Source organism: Oncorhynchus keta, chromosome 25, assembly GCF_023373465.1.
Source record: "Oncorhynchus keta strain PuntledgeMale-10-30-2019 chromosome 25, Oket_V2, whole genome shotgun sequence".
NCBI lineage: Eukaryota > Metazoa > Chordata > Actinopteri > Salmoniformes > Salmonidae > Oncorhynchus > Oncorhynchus keta.
Window position 1 is genome coordinate 789,519 of NC_068445.1, and position 23,123 is coordinate 812,641.

The 23,123-nt window shown below is 45.4% G+C and overlaps 1 protein-coding gene and 1 long non-coding RNA gene across 6 annotated transcripts in view; one reads left to right on the plus strand and one right to left on the minus strand.

Moving 5' to 3' along the window:
* LOC118357988 (transducin-like enhancer protein 1) overlaps positions 1-4,925 on the minus strand; it is a 67,437-nt gene extending 62,512 nt beyond the window's left edge. Inside the window, exons 1-5 of one of the 5 annotated variants that reach the window (XM_035735303.2) lie at positions 4,861-4,925; positions 3,883-4,138; positions 3,420-3,520; positions 2,921-2,984; positions 2,363-2,407 (exon numbers count right to left, since the gene is read on the minus strand). In XM_035735303.2, the coding sequence (XP_035591196.1) occupies positions 2,363-2,407; positions 2,921-2,984; positions 3,420-3,520; positions 3,883-3,906 (234 nt within the window). In that variant the 5' untranslated portion in view covers positions 3,907-4,138; positions 4,861-4,925. The other 4 variants (XM_035735302.2, XM_035735301.2, XM_035735305.2 and 1 more) reach the window with 4 other exon arrangements.
* A 2,969-nt stretch (positions 4,926-7,894) lies between these two features.
* LOC127911658 (uncharacterized) lies at positions 7,895-11,605 on the plus strand. Its single transcript, XR_008078778.1, has 2 exons — positions 7,895-8,199; positions 8,388-11,605. It is a non-coding gene; the product is annotated as an uncharacterized LOC127911658 (long non-coding RNA).
* Positions 11,606-23,123: the final 11,518 nt, after the last annotated feature.

The following is a 23,123-nucleotide window of genomic DNA, read 5'->3' on the forward strand; positions in this document are numbered from 1 at the left end:
TTTATGGTTATACCTAACCATAAACACATTGGAGCAACTACAGTCCTTTTTCATGAATACGCACCGCATCGATTACATGCAACGCAGGACACGCTAGATAAACTAGTAATATCATCAACAATGTGTAGTTAACTAGTGATTATGATTGATTGTTTTTTATAAGTTTAGTGCTAGCTAGCAACTTACCTTGGCTTACTGCATTCGCGTAACAGACAGGCTCCTCGTGGAGTGCAATGTAATCAGGTGGTTAGAGCATTGGACTAGTTAACTGTAAGGTTGCAAGATTGAATCCCCGAGCTGACAAGGTAAAAATCTGCCGTTCTGCCCATGAACAAGGCAGTTAACCCACCGTTCCTAGGCCGTCATTGAGGTTAAGAATGTGTTAACTGACTTAGTTAAATAAAGATTAAATCAAGGTGTACAAAAAAATAAAATCATACATTTTAAAAATAAAAAATCAGCCAAATCGGTGTCCAAAAATACCGATTGTTTTGAAAACTTGAACTTAAACATTGCGATTAATCGGTGGACCTCTAGTTTCCATTAGGGATGCACAATATAAATCGGTGAACTTATCGTAATCGGACGATATTAGCCAAAAATGCCAACGTCGGCATCAGCCGATGTCTGGTTTAACGTCGATGTGCAAAATCGATATCAAAGCTGATGTGCATACCTGTATAATGTAGGTACATGACGTAATGACGCAATGTAAAATTTTGCGCTACACGTGCAACACAGCATTCCTAACCTAGCCCACAATATCTGCTGTGTGGATCGAGCAGTCAACAAGTTGAGCAGTCATTTGAAAGAGTAAGAAAATTTCATCTAGACAACTCAAAAGCTAAATTTAATTAAAATGCCAAGGGCAAGATTCATTGCCCTTGACAATCAACAATTCTCTGTCGTGGGTGATGTTGGCTTTCGCAGACTGGTCAAGCACCAGTACACACTACCAAGAGCGCTATTTTTCAGATGTTGCCCTACCGGAGTTACACAGTGATAGCATCACTGCAAAAAAATAAACATTTTAATACAATTGCGTCACTGCTATTAGCTTCACGACTGACATTTGGACCAGCGATATCAGCCCCGTGAGCATTTGGAATCTGACAGCAGAGGGTCGCTGAGGATTTCGTACTGAGAAAAGTCATATTGCATGCTCATGAATGTGCTACATACACAGCGGAACAAGATGGAAACAGACACAGTGCACACTGAGGAAGCGAGGCCATGGACAGACACAGCTGAAACTTCACTGCTTGACATGCATGATGAAATCCTGGTTCAGAATGAAACGACGGAACAACGAAACAGCACAGCAAGTAAGTAAGTGAAAGAAATAGGTTTTGATTATGTTTTACCAGTAATGGGGACATACAATGACAGCCTACTCTGGCCAAACCTGGATGACGCTGGGCCAATTGCACGCCACCCTATGGGACTCCCAATCATGACCGGATGTGATACAGCCTGGATTCGAACCGGGGACTGTAGTGACGCCTCTTGCACTGAGATGCAGTGCCTTGGACCGCTGCGTCCATGTGTGTTTTAACTATTTAACTGTACTATTATGCTTAAAAAGGCTGCTAAAATTCTAAATATCAGTATCATTTTTTTTGGCAAGGAAAATATCAGCTATCGGACAAAAATGTCATAGTTTAAATAGTTTCCATGCGTTTGATGCCATTCCATTTGCTCCGTTCCGGACATTATTATGAGCCGTCCTCCCCTTAGCAGCTTCCACTGCTCCAAGGAGAGGCCATATTAGCCTGGGGCTGGAGTGGCCAGAGCAACAGGCTACAGTGAGGAGGCAGTACGGATACATCACTCACAATACGCCCCACTCTGGAGACAATGAGCAGAAACGGCATCTCCCTCACAAAAGGAGGCATGCATTAGTATCAGAAAGAGAGAGGGGGAGAGACATAGAACCCACATAAATCCTCCCTCAGCAAACCACCCAGGCCAATTCACCTCCAATTTCCTCGGTCCTGACCAATCGATTTCTGTGGTAATTACTGGTAAATGCTATGAGCCAGAGTGCTCTGGTCCTGTGGGGCAATCTTGTGTGTGTGATATATGGGAGTGCTCCTTTGCATTTCCTGGATCAGGGAGTTCCGTGATTGATTCCTATGCCTTCCCCAGCCCAGCCTCTTCAATGCAATAAAACAGGCTACTCCTCCAGACAATACCAATCAATCAGAGTAATTCATCCTGCCTATGGGCTCATATCACCGGGTCTAACTAGAGAGAAACAGAGCACCATCTATCATTGATAAACTCTGATAAAACTCACTTCCCTGGGTGAACCCACACACACACTATAGAGGAGAGATAGAGAAGAGTGTGTGAGGCTTACCTGTTTGTGCATTTCAATGTTCAGCCCGTAAGACATTTCATAGTACTGTGGATGACAGAGTTGGAGTTACTAGGATTACAGTAAATTCCAATTTCCTACATCTCAATGTAGACTGCTTCTTGGACATAAGAGAGATATGTGAATAATACTACTGGTGTTTGAAAAGGACAAAACAACCTCAAAATGTGGTAATCACTCCAACTCAATAATGTACTGGAAATCATTGAGCACAGCATGTGAGAGACATGTGTGTTTGTAAATGATGAGTGTGTGTGTAGTCCTGTTCACGTGTGTGTGTGTGTGTGTGAGTGTGTGTGTAGTCCTGTTCACGTGTGTGTGTGTGTGTGTAGTCCTGTTCACGTGTGTGTGTGTATGTGTGTAGTCCTGTTCACGTGTGTGTGTATGTGTGTGTGTGTGTGTGTGTGTGTGCAACAATAAGAGTTAACCATAAGCTTGCATGTAGAATGTGGCAATTATATCTAGCCACACATTGACAGTGTTAACATCTACGAGTTGACTGGTTGAGAGTTGAACATAGATTGTGCTGATTGGACTCACCATAACATAGTGCCTCTGCATCTCTGTCTTCTCACTGGCCAGCTTCTCACACTCCAATTTCAAACTGTCGAAGACAGGGACACAATCAAAACAAAGCAAGAGGCCTCTGATACCATCACCAATCCTGAACACAACCAGAAAACTGGTTCAGATAAACATGGTCATCTAAACCTCTTGTAATCACAGAAGATAAATATTTGTTTACCCTTTTCCAGTAACATAAGTTATACGTCTAGGGCTATAGTAGCAGCAATATAGTCTACTGCCTGATACTGTGATCATGCAGGGCATTCCAGCTCACTGCTTTACCTCTCACTAGTCCTAAAGACAGCAACATGCAGTTGCACACATGGGGAATAAGAGGGGATTTAATCTGACCTCAGACGCCACCCCTCTGGCTCAACAAGCACATCTGCATGTCTTAGACCTATAGAGTCTGAGCACACAAACAGTGACATCTTGGCCTCAGAGTATGTGTGTGTGTTGAACAGCCACTCACCTGTGGTACTGAGCTTGGAGAAACTGGAACTCCTCTTTGATGCGGTCCAGTGACTCTGGGATGGTGAATTTGAAAGGTTGGCCTGGGGCCTGGTGGGGTGTCTGTAAAAATAAGAAAATTTAAATAAGAAAACACATAATTCAAAACCTGTGTTTCTGCATCTGATGAAGCATTTCAAATACTTCAGCTGTAGGCTAATTAGTAGTGAATTAGACAAAAACCTATACGGCATTCGCTGCCATGTGCGATATACGTCTTGCCCTAATTACTGGGAGTGAATCATGATAAACTCATTACAGAAATGTTACATGCCGACAACCGCTAAGGCAAAGACAAACAAAGGAACTTCGACCGACCCGCCATCGTGGGCATACAGAGCTATACAAATGCTAAAATGGTTCAACATGACAAATGAGTGCAGATAATCTGCGGATGGGGCATGTTTTTCACTGGCCAACCTTACCTGGTGTCGACCCTGGGGATACATCGTTCTACCTCGGCAGATGCCCGGTTCCTGATAAACCCGTCTGCTAACAAAATAGGGACAGGCGCGAGGATGCTCCAGGTTACGATAAATTCATCCTTGCTCCTTCAGAGACTGTCCGTTAAATGCCACAAACACGTCCGACCATTTGTCCTCATAGATCTCCAGTCAACTCTCTATCAGCGGTGCTCCGGTGAATGATGCATGTAAGAATCTCCTTTTCTCTCGCTGTAGGCTACTCCAGCATACGATCATGTATTAAACCATAGAAGGGAGAAAAAGAACAGGTGAGGACAAAAAAAAAGTATCCTAATAGTCCTCCTATTCATGTAGACCGTGTAATCCTGTCCAACCAGCAATATACGAATAGCCCGAAACTCCAGTTAGTCAACAAGCCAAACCCACAACGCGGTAATGAGAAGCATAGGCAACTGAAACAAATCCACAGAAGTTAATTGCAATTTGACTTGCCGCAATAGCTTGTGGTGAATGCTCGGTATAAATTAATATTCGTTATCCGAAGAATAACCTGTATTCGAGTAAATGGGGGTTGTTGTGCAAGAAAGGTTTCGTAAATGTTTTGATAATAACAACCCACAACTATACCAGCACAACAAAATATAATGTTAGCTTGCCTCAAAGGCAACTTTCTCACGCGGTTTCAGACGGAGGGAGTTCTATTAACCTGAGCCGCGGTGCACCGCTCTATGGTGAACGGGCAAAGGTAGCGAGGAGCGCCTCTCTTAAATCGAACCGCAATCTGTACCGCGTGGTCAAATTCTCAGCATAAAACGATCGTCCATAAAATATATGTTCGATTTTTTTTAAACGAATTTTCATTAGGAAGGTAGATATAGCGTTTTTATCAAGCAAATCTTTACTACAAGTGCTTAATCTAGCCTAGGCTACTTCACTTTTGTTTTGAACCTATTTAGCCATGGGTTTTGGATGGGGAACCTGGCACACGCCCGGAGGTAGTCCAGTTCCATAACGAATGCAATCCCTTTTCACCCAGGTTCAAGCTCCCCTCATGGGAAAGCCAGTGCCAGATAATCGAACCCCCACCCAGCTAACCAGAAAAGGAACCGCCCCTGAAAATTACACAGGCCAATAGCCACAGGTCTTTTCACGTGACAAAATGATGCGATTTGTAGAATCCACCAATAGATTTTCTATAAATGTATTCAAGCCGGGCGATTAGTTTGAGCAACACAGACACTAGCCAATCCCGAATGACAGATAGGTTTAGCAAGGAATAGCGCACAAAGCAGCTACTGAAGAGTGACAGATCTCAGCTATCAATCAAAGTAACGTGGTGCCGTTAAAGGTCCTTAAATGCGCGATGACATCACGAATCCCCCATCAGACCAATTCCTTGAACGCCCTGCTATTAGAAGTTTGTAGTTGTGTCTTCACCAGGTGAATATACTGTAGCCATAATGGGAGGCTATACAGACACGCCTGGTTCCCAAATGGATGACGTATGTCACGCAGCTGAGAGTCATGTTTGGGGGCTTGGTGGTAACCAGTGATGACCCCCTTCCTGTAGCCCGGTTGACAAAGTGAATTCGTTGACAGGGCTGGGTTCCATGAGGGAAGCAAAAATAAACATAAGTTACTTGGTGGGGATAAAAACAACAATAGTATAGAAGAACAAGTTGTGGTCTCAAGTTTTCTCAGCGGTCTTGAGGAATAGGGAAGATGGCAAGTACCCCCAAATGGAGTCAGAGGAACCCATAGAGGTTGGTATAAGAAGGCTGGAAGGGCAAAAGGAAGAAAGTGGAACATATTAAGAGTAAATATAGAGTGCTGCAGAAGGAAATTGAACATGACGAGAGTGAGGATGAATTAACTGCTCTGGCAGGTGCGGTGAAGACCGCCGAGTTTGAGCCCAGTTGGAGTAAGATTCTTGAAGAATGGATCCTTGCTTTCTGGCGGATCCATATGTGGTGTCAGGTTGGGTGGAGAAGAGGTTGGGGAATATTGGGTCGGTGACAGTGACTAGAAGTGGAATTGTGTAGATGTTGTTGGGTTTCTGTCATCCAGAGGGGAGCTTGTGCTCTGCCCCACGTAACTGGGGACAAGAACTGTGACTAGCGTTCCTCTCAGGGCGCTGTTGAAAAGAGTCGGTACTGGAGTGGCGTTAAATGTTGAGGAGGGTCAACTGAAGATGAAGATTTAAGGTGTCTGTGACGCCCGCCGTTTGGTGCAACGCAGACCCAGTGGAGAGAGTGGTGAAACAGTGAAGACCATTGAGGTTTGATGCAGAGACTTTACCAGACAAAGTCAAGTTAGAATGTGTCAGTTATCCTGTGAGAGATTTTTCCCGAACCCATTACAGTATCTTAGGTGTCAAGCTGATGGTCATGTGGCAGTAGTGTGTAGGAGGGAGATTCCAGTTTGAGGTTGCCAGAATCAGAATAGTACCAGAGTAGTCCAGAAGGTGTTGTATGCTGAGGCAGTGAAGAGAGTAGTAGAGGAAGATGGGTCCAGGATGAGGAATCCTAAGAGGATCCCAGTGAGTTGGCCGAGGCCAATAAAGAGTGATAGGAATAACGTGCTCCAGTATTTTATGTGTTTATTTTTTGGGGCGTTAATGGCCATGTTTTTCAACTGTACATCAGGAAACATAGATCACAGATGTTAGATGTTGCGGTGGCAGCAGCAGATAAGTACTTGGGTGTACGAGATTTTACTGCAGAAGAGTTACAAGGTGTTTTGAACGATAATGTCTTGTCCTCCCAGTCTGCTGGCCTGCTGTAGGATTAGATGGGGACAATGTAATGGAATAGGGGTGAGGTTTTAATTGGTGTAGGGTTAGTTGGTAGTGCACATTTTTTTTCTCACAAAAGTGTAATGAATTCATACCACAGAATAGTAGGCTGATACACAACCAATACAGTAGGTGGCGGCATGCACCTATAACATTTGTTTGTTGACAGCCATAATACCAAAGAAGAAGAAGAAGAATTAAATGTTTTATTTATTTCATCTTTATTTAACCAGGCAAGTCAATTAAGAACAAATTCTTATTTACAATGACAGCCTACCAACAGGTAAAGGCATCCTGTGGGGACAGGGCTGGGATAAATAAAAAAGGACGAAACACACATCACGACAAGAGAGACACCACAACACTACATAAAGAGAAACCTAAGGCAACAACACAACACATGACAACAGTTGAGTGGGGCGACAAAATGGATTTGGTTCAGTCGGTTGTCCTGATAAGCCCATCGCAGCTTGCGAGTTTATGCCTGCTAGATGGCAACAACAGCAGCATGGTGCTAGTTAAAACCTGTCAAAAAACTTGTTTCAGTTTTTGATTTGTTAAAAAAGTTTGAAATATCCAATAAATGTCGTTCCACTTCATGATTGTGTCCCACTTGTTGTTGATTCTTCACAAAAAATACAGTTTTATATCTTTATGTTTGAAGCCTGAAATGTGGCAAAAGGTTCCAAAGTTCAAGGGGGCCGAATACTTTCGCAAGGCACTGTACGTCTAGATACACCTTATCCATAGCTACGTCTAAGTACTTATGCTTGTCGAAATAAGTAAGTGATGTAAGTGCATGACTTACTAACCCTACAATCCAATCCTATATGTTGATTCCATCTGTGCTATCCAGTTTAGAGTAAACAAGAAGCTGTATTCCAGGCAAACCCCAAAGGTAGAACGCTGCCTGACATTTTCAACAACGTTTGGTCTGTTTGTATTTTGACAGACAGGGTAGATATTGACATGACATGATCAGTGTCACTTCATTTCCCTCGTAAACCACTCTCTGGCCTGTTTCTCTGTTCCCCCCACCTACATTTGTTTAGAGTGGAGACGCACACCATTATCGCCTGCTTTGAAGGACAAAAATAACCAGCAAAGCAAGCCTCCATTTGGTTTGCAAATGTTCATTCATTTCTGATTTGGTGGCTAAACAAATGACTGTGCTTTTATAAAGAACAAGAGAGACAGTCAGGAGAAGTGGCTATTTCAGCAGTGACCGTGTCAGTCCTGCTGTAGTGATGAGAAACTCTCACAGATAAGGGCTGAACAAGCAACTTCGTGTGGGAGGCTAAATGGAGTGATCCCACTCTAGTCGCTCACCACAATAGAAGGGGAGAGGGCTGCCATGCAGGAGTCATGGTCCTGAGGTGTGTCAGCAATGGACATTGTCTTGAGGTTTTCTGTTGAGCTGTTCTATGGAGCCAGTCATTTGTTTCACTCGGCTTCATGGTGCAGTAATTCAGGCATAGCGGTGGACGCTCCACACGATGGTGTTATTCAATTGTGAAGACTAAGTAAGATATTTATTTTTGATAGATGGTACCACATTATATTGCACTAATTTCCCTTATAGCCCCTGAATGCATTGTGTTTGATTGCGTTGAAACTGAAAAGAAAAAGGGGGCACAATTCCTGTCTGTCTTGTCTTAATATCCAAGGGCATAATTTGACAAAAATAAACTATGTCTGTGTGTTTGTCTAGCACTGACTTAGGAACAGCACAGAGGGGTGAGTGAATCCACCAGAGACACTAGCAGATGGACCCCATGATCACACAGTGATATCGCAGCCACAGCAGCCCCACCCCAAGAAGGGCTATGAAATTTCACAGGAGGGCTGAAGAAGAAAAAAAACGGAAAACGTGGGGGGCGAGTACCAGACAGTATGGAAATGACACGCTGTGCACCCCCACCTCCCCACTCCCTCCCCCCTCCAGGCCGACCTCTGAACCAACAACCCCATGGTTTATTAGCCTCAGCTGGGCTCAGAACCACTTCAAAGGCAACATGTGGAGCTGCTTTGGTTCCGACCGGGATATTGGGCCCAGATGGGCAAAAGACGTTCTGATGGGTATCCCGCACAGATTAGTTACTTTCAGTAGGCTATTTGAGAATATAACACTGTGTGTGTGTGTGTGTGTGTGTGTGTGTGTGTGTGTGTGTGTGTGTGTGTGTGTGTGTGTGTGTGTGTGTGTGTGTGTGTGTGTGTGTGTGTGTGTGTGTGTGTATGCGTGTGTGTATGTATGCGTGTGTGTGTGTGTGTGTGTGTGTGTGTGTGTGTGTGTGTGTGTGTGTGTGTGACATGGTTGCATGCATGCTTGTGTATGTGATGAGAAGGAGGGGGTGGTGGTTGCTCTGTCTGTGTTTCCTTACACATGTAGCTGTGGAACTCATGCAAATCAGGTGTCCAACACCTGAGTGACTCATATAACTCTCTCCGATTAGAAATGCTTAACACCACCCAACAACACACAGGCCATACTGCAACCCTGTTCTGTGGGAGGTTCATATGTTTGTAGACTTTGCATGTCTGCATTTGTGTGTGTATAATTTGAATGTGGTGAGTGTGGATGGTGTGTGTTTATATGTGTGAAATCTCCTCAGCTGATTTTCTAATCCAGTAGACAGGCTTAGACACTGAGACTCTCAGCCCTATGAGTAACCACTAGTACAATTAAACAAAACTAAAACACACACTGAGAAATGGGATAAACTAAGAAGCAACATCAGGAAAAACACATGCTTTTCAATTGCTTATGCCTGCTTTACTGACCTACCCCCCCTCTTTCTTTCTTTCTTTCTTTCTTTCTTTCTTTCTTTCTTTCTTTCTTTCTTTCTTTCTTTCTTTCTTTCTTTCTTTCTTTCTTTCTTTCTTTCTTTCTTTCTTTCTTTCTTTCTTTCTTTCTTTCTTTCTTTCTTTCTTTCTTTCTTTCTTTCTTTCTTTCTTTCTTTCTTTCTTTCTTTCTTTCTTTCTTTCTTTCTTTCTTTCTTTCTTTCTTTCTTTCTTTCTTTCTTGCTCTCTCTCTCTAAGCTGGTCTAAATCCCTCTGTTTCTCCCACTCTATTCATGTCACCTTAACTCAACGACTCAGCTTGTTTATTGTTGCATGTGGCTAAATTCAAATTGATTAGTTTCAGACAAGGTTATTATAGTTTTGTGTTTTTCTATTTTTATTTAAAAAATCAGTTTTGTTTGTTCAGTTTTTTTATTTTGTTTTCTGACTGAATTTACTAGTTTTTATTCAGTTTTAGTTTGATAAAACATTTCTATTTCGTTTTTATATTATTAAGTTTCAGTTTTAGTTTAAGTGTTAGGAACAGAAAGTAGCCTATGCGTGGAAGGCTAGTAGCCATGTGTGTGTTGTAGGTTGTTTTTCTTTCCTGTTAGCTAGTGATAGCTAGTCGTCGTGGAAATCCCAGACCTAGAGCAACAGCACCAGGTCTGGGGAGGATGTCAGATACTCTTGGACATTTCGGAGGGAAACAATTCCTGGGAGGGTCCTCTTCAGACAGATAAGTCTCCAGACTCTCCGGCCAATACTGAAAAATTGAACTCTTTCCGTAGTCTGTAGGCAGACATTTCAGAACGTTGCGATTTGAAACCAAAGTTTGGAGGCAAAACCTTTGCCACGGTTTTAGTAGTAGATGGTGCAAACTACCGGAATTCACTCATTACAAATAACCTCTGCATTCTCCATCTCGCTAGCTAGCTACTACTTTGTGTCCGGAAGGGATGCTTATGCTAGGGCAGCAAGCGGATAAGGGGGTGATGTCACCGGAAAAGGCAGTGACTGTCTTCCCTGTTCTGACTCCTTTCTGCCTTGACTGACGCAGGTACTTTTACAGACGTACAGTGGGGCAAAAAAGTATTTAGTCAGCCAGACTGGCTAGGCCACTCCAGGACCTTGAAATGCTTCTTACGAAGCCACTCCTTCGTTGCCCAGGCGGTGTGTTTGGGATCATTGTCAGGCTGAAAGACCCAGCCACGTTTCATCTTCAATGCCCTTGCTGATGGAAGGAGGTTTTCACTCAAAATCTCACGATACATGGCCCCATTCATTCTTTACTTTACTTTACACGGATCAGTCGTCCTGGTCCCTTTGCAGAAAAACAGCCCCAAAACATGATGTTTCCTCCCCCATGCTTCACAGTAGGTATGGTGTTCTTTGGATGCAACTCAGCATTCTTTGTCCTCCGAACATGACAAGTTGAGTTTTTACCAAAAAGTTATATTTTGGTTTCATCTGACCTTATGACATTCTCCCAATCTTCTTCTGGATCATCCAAATGCTCTCTAGCAAACTTCAGACGGGCCTGGACATGTACTGGTTTCAGCAGGGGGACACACCTGGCACTGCAGGAGTTGAGTCCCTGGCGGCGTAGTGTGTTACTGGTGGTAGGCTTTGTTACTTTGGTCCCAGCTCTCTGCAGGTCATTCACTAGGTCCCCCCGTGTGGTTCTTGAATTTTTGCTCACCATTCTTGTGATCATTTTGACCCCACGGGGTGAGATCTTGTGTGGAGCCCCAGATCGAGGGAGATTATCAGTGGTCTTGTATGTCTTCCATTTCCTAATAATTGCTCCCACAGTTGATTTCTTCAAACCAAGCTGCTTACCCATTGCAGATTCTTCCCAGCCTGGTGCAGGTCTACAATTTTCTTTCTGGTGTCCTTTGACAGCTCTTTGGTCTTGGCCATATTGGAGTTTGGAGTGTGACTGTTTGAGGTTGTGGACAGGTGTCTTTTATACTGATAACAAGTTCAAACAGGTTCCATTAATACAGGTAACGAGTGGAGGACAGAGGAGCCTCTTAAAGAAGAAGTTACAGGTCTGTGAGAGCCAGAAATCTTGCTTGTTTGTAGGTGACCAAATACTTATTTTCCACCATAATTTGCAAATAAATTCATTGAAAAATCCTACAATGTGATTTTCTGGATTTTTTTTCTCATTTTGTCTGTCATAGTTGAAGTGTACCTATGATGAAAATTACAGGTCTCTCATCTTTTTAAATGGGAGAACTTGCACAATTGGTGGCTGACTAAATACTTTTTTGCCCCACTATATATGCTGGAACATTGGTACATTGCGGGAGACAATCCGTCTGTCTAGAGAAACTGCATCACCATCTCCTGGCATCATTTACCTGCTTGAAAAAAGCACAAAAACCTTATTGGATTTTTGCCCAAAGTTTAGAAGAGAAAAAACTAAAGCGGAACATAATTTATTATGTTAGTTTTGGTGTCAAAGATAATAGTTTAGTTTAATATGATAACCTTGGTTTCAAAACACATGATTATTCCGTGAGGGTGGGAGTGTGTGTGTCTTGGTGTGGAAGGGTGCAAAATCCTGACTATCACGGTGAGCAGTGACTGTATGGGGGGGGGGCCAAGAGGGGTACGTAAGCAGATTTTGCTGAGTTATTAAACACTTGTGTTAAAGAGGCTTAGCCCTGCATCCCACATTGCCTGCAAGGCAATCGGATCACAGCAGATCAGACGAGGTCACAGAGCCCGGGGGACACACACGGGGGGGCACACAAAACAGCAGATTACACCCAAGGAAATATGTGAAACAATATGAAAAAAAAAAATCAGATTTACACCCCCCCACAGATCCACGGTTTGCTTGATGAATCCCTACTAAATTAGATTTACAATGAACACAGGAAGAACACAGGATATACAGCCTACACTGGAGGGATGGAGGGGTGCCCTTTCTCTGCCTGCCTGACAAGGAGAAAAGCCATAGACCAGACATTCAGGGATTTTTTATGGTTTGATGTTTCTGAGGACACAATGAGCTATTGTGTAATGTGTTATGGTGCGGAATCCATTTTGTTGTTTACTTCCTCTAGGAACAAGGCTTCTCTCTGATCCTCTGATCTCCACATCACCTCCTTGGCAATAAAGCTCCTCCGTCATCATGGCAACTAGCCACTGTGACACATTCCTGCCCTAATCTAATGTTCTACAATGATCCATGGTGTTTATTAGAGCCATCAGACACGTCCCATGACTGATCCTGCATTCCACAAAACAGATCACTCGTTTTCATATTAAAAGTGTCTGTCTGTCTGTCTGTCTGTCTGCCTGCCTGCCTGCCTGCCTGTGTGTGCATGTCTGTGTGCGTGGATCTATGCATGTGCCTGCATGTGTGCGTGCATCTGTGTGTGTACATACATTACTCTTTGTAAACATTAATTCTTCACTGAAATTAAATGATTGCTCTACTTGTCACACAACAAAGCATCAAAGCAAAAACCCAGGAGGTCACTGTACTACAGCTGAGGTTGACTGACTGTACAACGGTTGTCCATGTAGGTTTGTACATTTATTTGATTATTATTTTTTTTTATTTCACCTTTATTTAACCAGGTAAGCAAGTTAAGAACAAGTTCTCATTTACAACTGCGACCTGGCCAAGATAAAGCAAAGCAGTGCAACACAAACAACAACACAGAGTTACACATGGAATAAACAAGCGTACAGTCAGTAACACAAAATAAAAAAAGAAACTATATACAGTGTGTGCAAATGGCGTGAGGAGGTAGGCAATAAATAGGCCATAGTAGCGAAGTAATTACAGTTTAGGGTGTGGGCAGCGAATTGTTGAAAAGCAAGCATTTGGTTTTACTAGCGTTTAAGAGCAGTTGGAGTCCACGGAAATAGTGTTTTATGGCATTGCTTCAATGTTTGGAGGTTTCAATTGTTTGGAGGTTAGTTAACACATGTCCAAAGAAGGGCTAGATGTATACAGAATGGTGTTGTCTGCATAGAGGTGGATCAGGGAGTCATCCGCAGCAAGAGCGACATCGTTGATATATACAGAGAAAAGAGCCGGCCCGAGAATTGAGCCCTGTGGTACCCCCATAGAGACTGCCAGAGGTCCGAACAACAGGCCCTCCGATTTGACACACTGAACTCTGTCTGAGAAGTAGTTGGTGAGGCAGTCATTTGAGAACACAAGGCTGTCGATAAGAATGTGGTGATTGACACGAAAGCCTTGGCCAGGTCGATGAAGACGGCTGCACAGTACTGTCTTTTATCGATGGTGGTTATGATATTGTTTAGTACCTTGAGCGTGGCTGAGGTGCACCCATGACCAGCTTGGAAACCGGATTGCACAGCGGGGAAGGTATGGTGGGATTCGAAATGGTCAGTGATCTGTTTATTAACTTGGCTTTTGAAGACTTTAGAAAGGCAGGGAAGGATGGATATAGGTCTATAACAGTTTGGGTCTAGAGTGTCAACCCCCTTAGAAGAGGGGGATGACCACGGCAGCTTTCCAAACTTTAGGGATCTCGGACGATACGAAAGAGAGGTTGAACAGACTGGTAATAGGGATTGCAACAATGGCGGCTGATCATTTTAGAAAGAGGGTTCAGATTGTCTAGCCCAGCTGATTTATATGGGTCCAGGTTTTGCAGCTTTTTCAGAACAGTACATGATGACCCACATGGATGTATGATAAAACACTGACCCATGATGACTTGTCCAGTAGAAGTAAAGGAGACTGGGATGAATCACAATGAAGCCACTGTGTGATCCATAAGTACAGTGTCCATATTTGGACAGCCTCAGTCTCAGCAGGGGTAGTACAAATAAAGTACAGCAGGTCTGCACTACATACTTCAAAAGAGCCTGTTATTCAACAACATTGTGCACTGCAGGCCCAAGACTGAGCAGCTCCTGTTAACCCAATCTGATCCAGGATTAACACTAATCAAGGCCTCTTTCAAAATGGCTCACCCAGAGGGTGTGTGTGTGTGTGTGTGTGTGTGTGTGTGTGTGTGTGTGTGTGTGTGTGTGTGTGTGTGTGTGTGTGTGTGTGTGTGTGTGTGTGTGTGTGTGTGTGTGTGTGTGTGTGTGTGCAGGGGCAATTTTGCATTTTTCAAATAACTGAAACAGCTTTTTCCTGCAATCTAGAGCCATAATAATTATGCCCAATTCATGTTTATTTTTCTACATAGGTTATTTAAGCATACCTCTTTACCTGTTCAATTAGCATTTTAATTCATGATGCACATTGAATTTTAATAACTTTTATGCCTTGTGAATTTAGTACAACTGCCACACTGGTATATAATATCTTAAGCCAATAATTAAAGTAATTTTTGTTAATTGTGTATCTATTTATTGTCATATGGGTTTTGAAAATAACAATCTAAATGTCTGTCAATCCCTAACACGGAACCATACCGGCTGCGAGCGTGCGCCATCTTGCATACATTTATTTTGTCCCCCTACAACAAACGCGATCACGACGCACAGGTTAAAATATCAAAACAAACTCTCAACCAATGACATTCATTTGGGGACAGGTCGAAAAGCATTAAACATGTATGGCAATTTAGATAGTTAGATTGCACTTGCTAGCTAATTTGTCCTATTTAGCTTTCTTGCGGTTGCTAGCTAATTTGTCCTCGGTTGTTATTTTACCTGAAATGCACAAGGTCCTCTTCTCTGACAATTAATCCACACATAAAACGGCCAACCAAATTGTTTCTAGTCATCTCTCCTCCTTCCAGGCTATTTCATCTTTGAATTTATATGGTGATTGGCATCTACACTTTCATAGTATTACCACGACAACCTGCAAAACAGTTCATCTTTCAATCACCCACGTGGGTATAACCAATGAGGAGATGGCACGTGGGTACCTGCTTCTATAAACCAATGAGGAGATGGGAGAGGCAGGACTTGCAGCGCGATCTGTGTCAGAAATAGGAATTATTTATTTTTTAGCCCTTGGAAACGCAGACGCTCGTAGGCTTGCGCGTGAGCAGTGCGGGTGCATTAATTGAATAACATAGATTCCTAAATTTATTTTGCAATGCTCGCGCACGCGCACGCGACGCGGACGTTGTAGTCAGGGTATTACCCTAAAGTCTAGCAACATTGCCAGTAGGCATATTTAGTTAGACAAGCTACGGTAACATGATTGATGGCCTGAAATGCCTTGATATGTAATTATGAGATTGGGAGATTGGGAACCTATATCTAGCTGGCTAGCTAAAGCCAACTTCATAAAATTGCTAGGTGGATATAATTCATCAAGAAGGGATCAATCGGCTACATAGCTTGATTTTGTATTTTTAATTGTTTTAATTGTCAGGGACCAAGATGTCAATGCACCAGATTTAACGAGATAGCAAATTGTCATCTGTAGTACCTTTTCAAATGTAATCTTAATTAGATGATTCAATTAATTTATATATATATATATATGCCATGAATTTACAAACATGCCTCCTGCATATCACCTGCAGCTAAAATCAAATAAAATACTGCATGTGTCACTTCACAGGCTCCCTCCTCCTCCACCTGTCTAGGCATCTCTTTGCTCTGTGCACCTTGGAAGGAACCACTTACTAGGGGGCGGGGGTACTCTTTGCTTGGTTCAGTCAGTGTGCCCCCTCCACAAAATACAGCTGACAGCTCTTTTATAAATAATGATGATAAAACGTGGGCTTAAAAATTCAGTTAAGTAATTAAGTTGCCTTTGTGTCCCCTATGGACATGACGCCACTGTTAAGTGTGTGAGAGAGTGTGTGTGAGAGAGACCGAAACAGAGAGAGATGAAGTGAAATATATGTCAGAGTAGAGAGACAGAAGGTGGTCATATTTATTGGTGATCTGTCCGCTCCCGCTCTCCCTCTGTCGTCCTTACACACACCTGTCACCATTATTATGCGCAGCTGAGCAATATTGGACTCACCTGGACTCCTTTGCTTTGTTGATTACCCCCTCTATATTTCTCTGCTCCTCACTTTGTGCCTTGTGTCAGCATTGATGTCGTTATTTTCCCCCTATTCAGACGCTATTCCATTCTGTTTCATGTCTGGGTTTCATTAAATGTTCACTCCCTGTACCTGCTTCTCATCTTCAGTGTTGATCCTTACACTTAACAAAGAGTTGCATTTAGTTTAAGAGTGGGTGGCAAGGAATAAGTTAGTCCTAAATATTTCTAAAACTAAAAGTATTGTATTTGGGACAAATCACTCACCAACAGGGCAGCACGGCTTGCCTTAGGATGTACAAAGAGAGCTAATATTAATAATATGCATGTCAATCTCTCCTGGCTCAAAGTGGAGGAGAGATTGACTTCATCACTGCTTGTATTTATGAGAGGTATTGTAATGCTCCGGGTGTCGTGGGTGTGGAGTCAAATGCAGGAGACAGAGTTCAATGCTGTGCGTCTTTTAATAGCACCACAGGGTGCTCACAAAAGTTACGTTCCCAACCACAGAGAATCAAAAAGTACAATGGAAAAAATCACGACCAGGCACTAAACACGTACCTCCACAACAGAGCCGAAGGTTACATAGAAATAATCCCGCACAACAACCAGGCGGGCTGGCTGTCTAATAAAGACAAACTAATTAAACATGAACAGGTGCTACCACTAAACATACAAGGAGGGGGAGGAAAAACAATCAGTGGCAGCTAATAGGCCGGCAACGACGACCGCCGAGTGCCACCTGCCCGGGAAGGGGAAACACCCTCGGTCGGACTCGTGACAGTACCCCCCGACGCGCGGCTCCCGCAGTGTGCCGACACCGGCCTCGAGGTCGCCCCGGAGGACGAGGTGCAGGGCGATCCGGATGGAGGTGATGGAAATCCCTCAACATGGATGGATCCAAGATGTCCCCCACCGGTACCCAGCACCTCTCCTCCGGACCGTACCCCTCCCAGTCCACGAGGTACTGCAGGCCCCTCACTCATAATAGGAAGGGAGTTGTAATCGATAACACACCTCATTTATTCTCCTCAGGACTTTAAAGGGCCCTACACACTGCGGACCCAGCTTCCGGCAGGGCAAGCGGAGAGGTAGGTTTCGGGTCGAGAGCCAGACCCTGTCCCCCGGTACAAACACGGGGGCCTCACTGCGGTGGCGGTCAGCACTCCTCTTCTGCAGTCCACTCGCTTGTCGTATAGATTCCTGGACGGCCCTCCAGGTCTCCTTGGAGCACTGTACCCATTCCTCCACCGCAGGAGCCTCGGTCTGGCCCGGATGCCATGGTGCCAGGACTGGCTGGTACCCCAACACACACTGAAAAGGGGACACGTTAGTAGAGGAGTGGCGTAGTGAGTTCTGAGCCATTTCAGCCCAGGAAATGTATCGTGCCCACTCCCCTGGCCGATCCTGGCAATACGACCGCAGAAACCTACCCACCTCCTGGTTCATTCTCTCCACCTGTCCATTACTCTCGGGGTGATAACTGGAGGTCAGGCTGACAGAGACCCCTAAGCGTTCCATGAACGCTCTCCATACCCGAGATGTGAATTGGGGGCCCCGATCAGAAACGATGTCCTCCGGCACCCCGTAGTGCCGAAAGACATGGGTGAATAATGCCTCCGCAGTCTGTAGGGCTGTAGGGATACCGAGCAACGGGAGGAGACGGCAGGACTTAGAGAACCGATCCACAATCACTAGAACCATGGTGTTCCCCTGAGACGGCGGAAGATCGGTCAGGAAATCTATGGACAGATGTGACCATGGCCGCTGTGGAACTGGGAGGGGTTGTAGCTCCCCTCTAGGTGCCTAGGAGCCTTACTCTGAGCGCACACTGAACAGGAGGAGACATAACCCTTAACGTCCTTAGCCAATGTAGGCCACCAATACCTCCCCTGAAGGCTCCCCACTGTACTCGTCACCCCAGGGTGACCCGAGGAGGGTAGGACGTGAGCCCACCGAATCAGTTTGTCCCGAACACCAAGCGGCACGTACCTTCGCCCCGCTGGACACTGAGGAGGCGCGGGTTCAGCCCGTAACGCCCGCTCGATGTCCGAGTCCACCTCCCATACCACTGGGGCTACCAGCTTTGAGGCGGGAAGGATGGGAGTAGGTTCGGTGGACCCATCCTCCGTGTCGTAAAGGTGGGACAGTGCGTCAGCCTTCACATTCTGGGAGCCCGGTCTTTAAGACAAAGTAAACCGGAAACGGGTGAAGAACATGGCCCACCTTGCCTGACGTGGGTTAAGTCTCCTAGCTGCCCGAATATACTCCAGATTCTGGTGGTCAGTCCAGATGAGAAAAGGGTGCTTAGCCCCCTCAAGCCAGTGTCTCCAAACCTTCAGAGCTCTAACCACCGCTAGCAACTCAGGCCCTGCATGTCCCCAGGCACCCAGTCCCCAGGCACCCTCATTTGTTGACTTCTGTGATCGAAAAAGCCTTGGTTTCATGCATGTCAACATCAGAAGCCTCCTCCCTAAGTTTGTTTTACTCACTGCTTTAGCACACTCTGCTAACCCTGATGTCCTTGCCGTGTCTGAATCCTGGCTCAGGAAGGCCACCAAAAATTCAGAGATTTCCATACCCAACTATAACATCTTCTGTCAAGATAGAACTGCCAAAGGGGGAGGAGTTGCAGTCTACTGCAGAGATAGCCTGCAAAGTAATGTCATACTTTCCAGGTCGATACCCAAACAGTTCGAACTACTAATTCTGAAAATTACTCTCTCCAGAAATAAGTCTCTCACTGTTGCTGCCTGCTACCGACCCCCCTCAGCTCCCAGCTGTGCCCTGGACACCATTTGTGAATTGATTGCCCCCCATCTAGCTTCAGAGTTTGTTCTGTTGGGTGACCTAAACTGGGATATGCTTAACACCCCGGCAGTCCTACAATCTAAGCTAGATGCCCTCAATCTCACACAAATCATCAAGGAACCCACCAGGTACAACCCTAAATCTGTAAACAAGGGCACCCTCATAGACGTCATCCTGACCAACAGGCCCTCTAAATACACCTCCGCTGTCTTCAACCAGGATCTCAGCGACCACTGCCTCATTGCCTGTATCCGATACGGTGCCGCAGTCAAACGACCACCCCTCATCACTGTCAAATGCTCCCTAAAACACTTCTGTGAGCAGGCCTTTCTAATCGACCTGGCCCGGGTATCCTTGAAGGACATTGACCTCATCCCGTCAGTTGAGGATGCCTGGTCATTCTTTAAGAGTAACTTCCTCACCATTTTAGATAAGCATGCTCCGTTCAAAAAATGCAGAATTAAGAACAGATACAGCCCTTGGTTCACTCCAGACCTGACTGCCCTCGACCAGCACAAAAACATCCTGTGGCGGACTGCAATAGCATCGAACAGTCCCCGCGATATCCAACTGTTCAGGGAAGTCAGGAACCAATACACGCAGTCAGTCAGGAAAGCTAAGGCCAGCTTCTTCAGGCAAAAGTTTGCATCCTGTAGCTCCAACTCCAAAAAGTTCTGGGACACTGTGAAGTCCATGGAGAACAAGAGCACCTCCTCCCAGCTGCCCACTGCACTGAGGCTAGGGAACACGGTCACCACCGACAAATCCATGATTATCGAAAACTTCAACAAGCATTTCTCAACGGCTGGCCATGCCTTCCGCCTGGCTACTCCTACCTCGGCCAACAGCTCCACCCCCCCCGCAGCTCCTCGCCCAAGCCTCTCCAGGTTCTCCTTTACCCAAATCCAGATAGCAGATGTTCTGAAAGAGCTGCAAAACCTGGACCCGTATAAATAAGCTGGGCTTGACAATCTGGACCCTCTATTTCTGAAACTATCCGCCGCCATTGTAGCAACCCCTATTACCAGCCTGTTCAACCTCTCTTTCATATCGTCTGAGATCCCCAAGGATTGGAAAGCTGCCACAGTCATCCCCCTCTTCAAAGGGGGAGACACCCTGGACCCGAACTGTCACAGACCTATATCCATTCTGCCCTGCCTATCAAGGTCTTCGAAAGCCAAGTCAACAAACAGGTCACTGACCATCTCGAATCCCACCGTACCTTCTCCGCTATGCAATCTGGTTTCCGAGCCGGTCACGGGTGCACCTCAGCCACACTCAAGGTACTAAACGACATCATAACCGCCATCGATAAAAGACAGTACTGTGCAGCCGTCTTCATCGACCTTGCCAAGGCTTTCGACTCTGTCAATCACCATATTCTTATCGGCAGACTCAGTAACCTCGGTTTTTCGGATGACTGCCTTGCCTGGTTTACCACAGGGTTCAATTCTCGGGCCGACTCTTTTCTATGTATATATCAATGATGTTGCTCTTGCTGCGGGCGATTCCCTGATCCACCTCTACGCAGACGACACCATTCTATATACTTTCGGCCCGTCATTGGACACTGTGCTATCTAACCTCCAAACGAGCTTCAATGCCATACAACACTCCTTCCGTGGCCTCCAACTGCTCTTAAACGCTAGTAAAACCAAATGCATGCTTTTCAACCGATCGCTGCCTGCACCCGCACGCCCGACTAGCATCACCGCACTGGATGGTTCCGACCTTGAATATGTGGACACCTATAAGTACCTTGGTGTCTGGCTAGACTGCAAACTCTCCTTCCAGACCCATATCAAACATCTCCAATCGAAAATCAAATCAAGAGCCGGCTTTCTATTCCGCAACAAAGCCTCCTTCACTCACGCTGCCAAGCTTACCCTAGTAAAACTGACTATCCTACCGATCCTCGACTTCGGCGATGTCATCTACAAAATTGCTTCCAACACTCTACTCAGCAAACTGGATGCAGTTTATCACAGTGCCATCCGTTTTGTCACTAAAGCACCTTATACTACCCACCACTGCGACTTGTATGCTCTAGTCGGCTGGCCCTCGCTACATATTCGTCGCCAGACCCACTGGCTCCAGGTCATCTACAAGGCCATGCTAGGTAAAGCTCCGCCTTATCTCAGTTCACTGGTCACGATGGCAACACCCATCCGTAGCACGCGCTCCAGCAGGTGTATCTCACTGATCATCCCTAAAGCCAAAACCTCATTCGGCCGCCTTTCGTTCCAGTACTCTGCTGCCTGTGACTGGAACGAATTGCAAAAATCTCTGAAGTTGAAGACTTTTATCTCCCTCACCAACTTCAAACATCAGTTATCTGAGCAGCTAACAGATCGCTGCAGCTGTACATAATCTATTGGTAAATAGCCCACCCTTTTTCACCTACCTCATCCCCACAGTTTTTATTTATTTACTTTTCTGCTCTTTTGCACACCAATATCTCTACCTGTACATGATCATCTGATCATTTATCACTCCAGTGTTAATCTGCAATATTGTAATTATTTGCCTACCTCCTCATGCCTTTTGCACACATTGTATATAGACTCCCCTTTTTTTCTACGGTGTTATTGACTTGTTCATTGTTTACTCCATGTGTAACTCTGTGTTGTCTGTTCACACTGCTATGCTTTATCTTGGCCAGGTCGCAGTTTCAAATGAGAACTTGTTCTCAACTAGCCTACCTGGTTAAAAAAACTCCCGGTCCCCCACATCATAGTTACGCTCCGCTGGGCTGAGCTTCCTTGAGAAGAAAGCGCAGGGGCGGAGTTTTGGTGGCGTACCCAAGCGCTGTGATAGCACGGCACCCACCCCAGCCTCGGACGGGTCCACCTCCACTATGAATGCTAGAGAGGGGTCCGGATGCGCCAACACGGGCGCATCAGTGAACAGCGCCTTCAACTTGTTGAATGCTCCGTCCGCCTCTGCTGACCACTGCAACCGCACCGGGCCCCCCTTCAGCAGTGAGGTAATGGGAGCCGCTATCTGGCCAAAACCCCGGATAAACCTCCGATGGTCGTTGGCAAAACCCAAAAACCGCTGCACCTCCTTTACCATGGTCGGAGTCGGCCAATTACGCACGGCCCTAATGCCACTCCCTGCCCGCACAGGTCCCTGAGAATCTCGTCTACAAAAGATTGAAAAACGTCTGGAGCATTTTTTAACCCATACGGCATGACGAGGTACTCATAGTGGCCGGATGTAGTACTAAATGCGGTTTTCCACTCGTCTCCCTTCCGAATACGCACCAGACTATACGTGCTCCTGAGATCCAGTTTTGTGAAGAACTGCGCTCCGTGGAACGATTCCATCGCCGTAGCGATGTGAGGTTGAGGGTAACTATACCCCACTGTGATGGCGTTTAGACTTCTATAATCGATACACGGACGCAAACCTCCCTCCTTTTTCCTCACAAAAAAGAAACTCGAGGAGACGGGTGAAATGGAGGGCAGAATGTACCCCTGTCCCAGCGACTCCGTGACATATGTGTCCATTGCCAACGTCTCCTCCTGGGACAGTGGGTACACGTGACTCTTGGGAAGCGCAGCGTCTACCTGGAGATCTATCTTACAATCCCTTCCCGGTCGATAAGGTGGTAATTTAGTCGCTTTCACTTTACTGAAACCGATTGCCAAATCGGCATACTCGGGGGGAATGCACACCGTGGAACCCTGGTCTGGACTCTCCACCGACGTGGCACCGATGGAAACTCCCAAACACCTTCCAGAACACTCCTCTGACCACCCCTGGAGAACCCCCTGTTTCCACGAAATTTTAGGATTGCGCCGGGCCAGCCAGGGAGTCCCCAGCACCACTGGAAACGCAGGCGAATCAATAATAAAGAAACTGATACACTCCCTATGATTCCCCTGC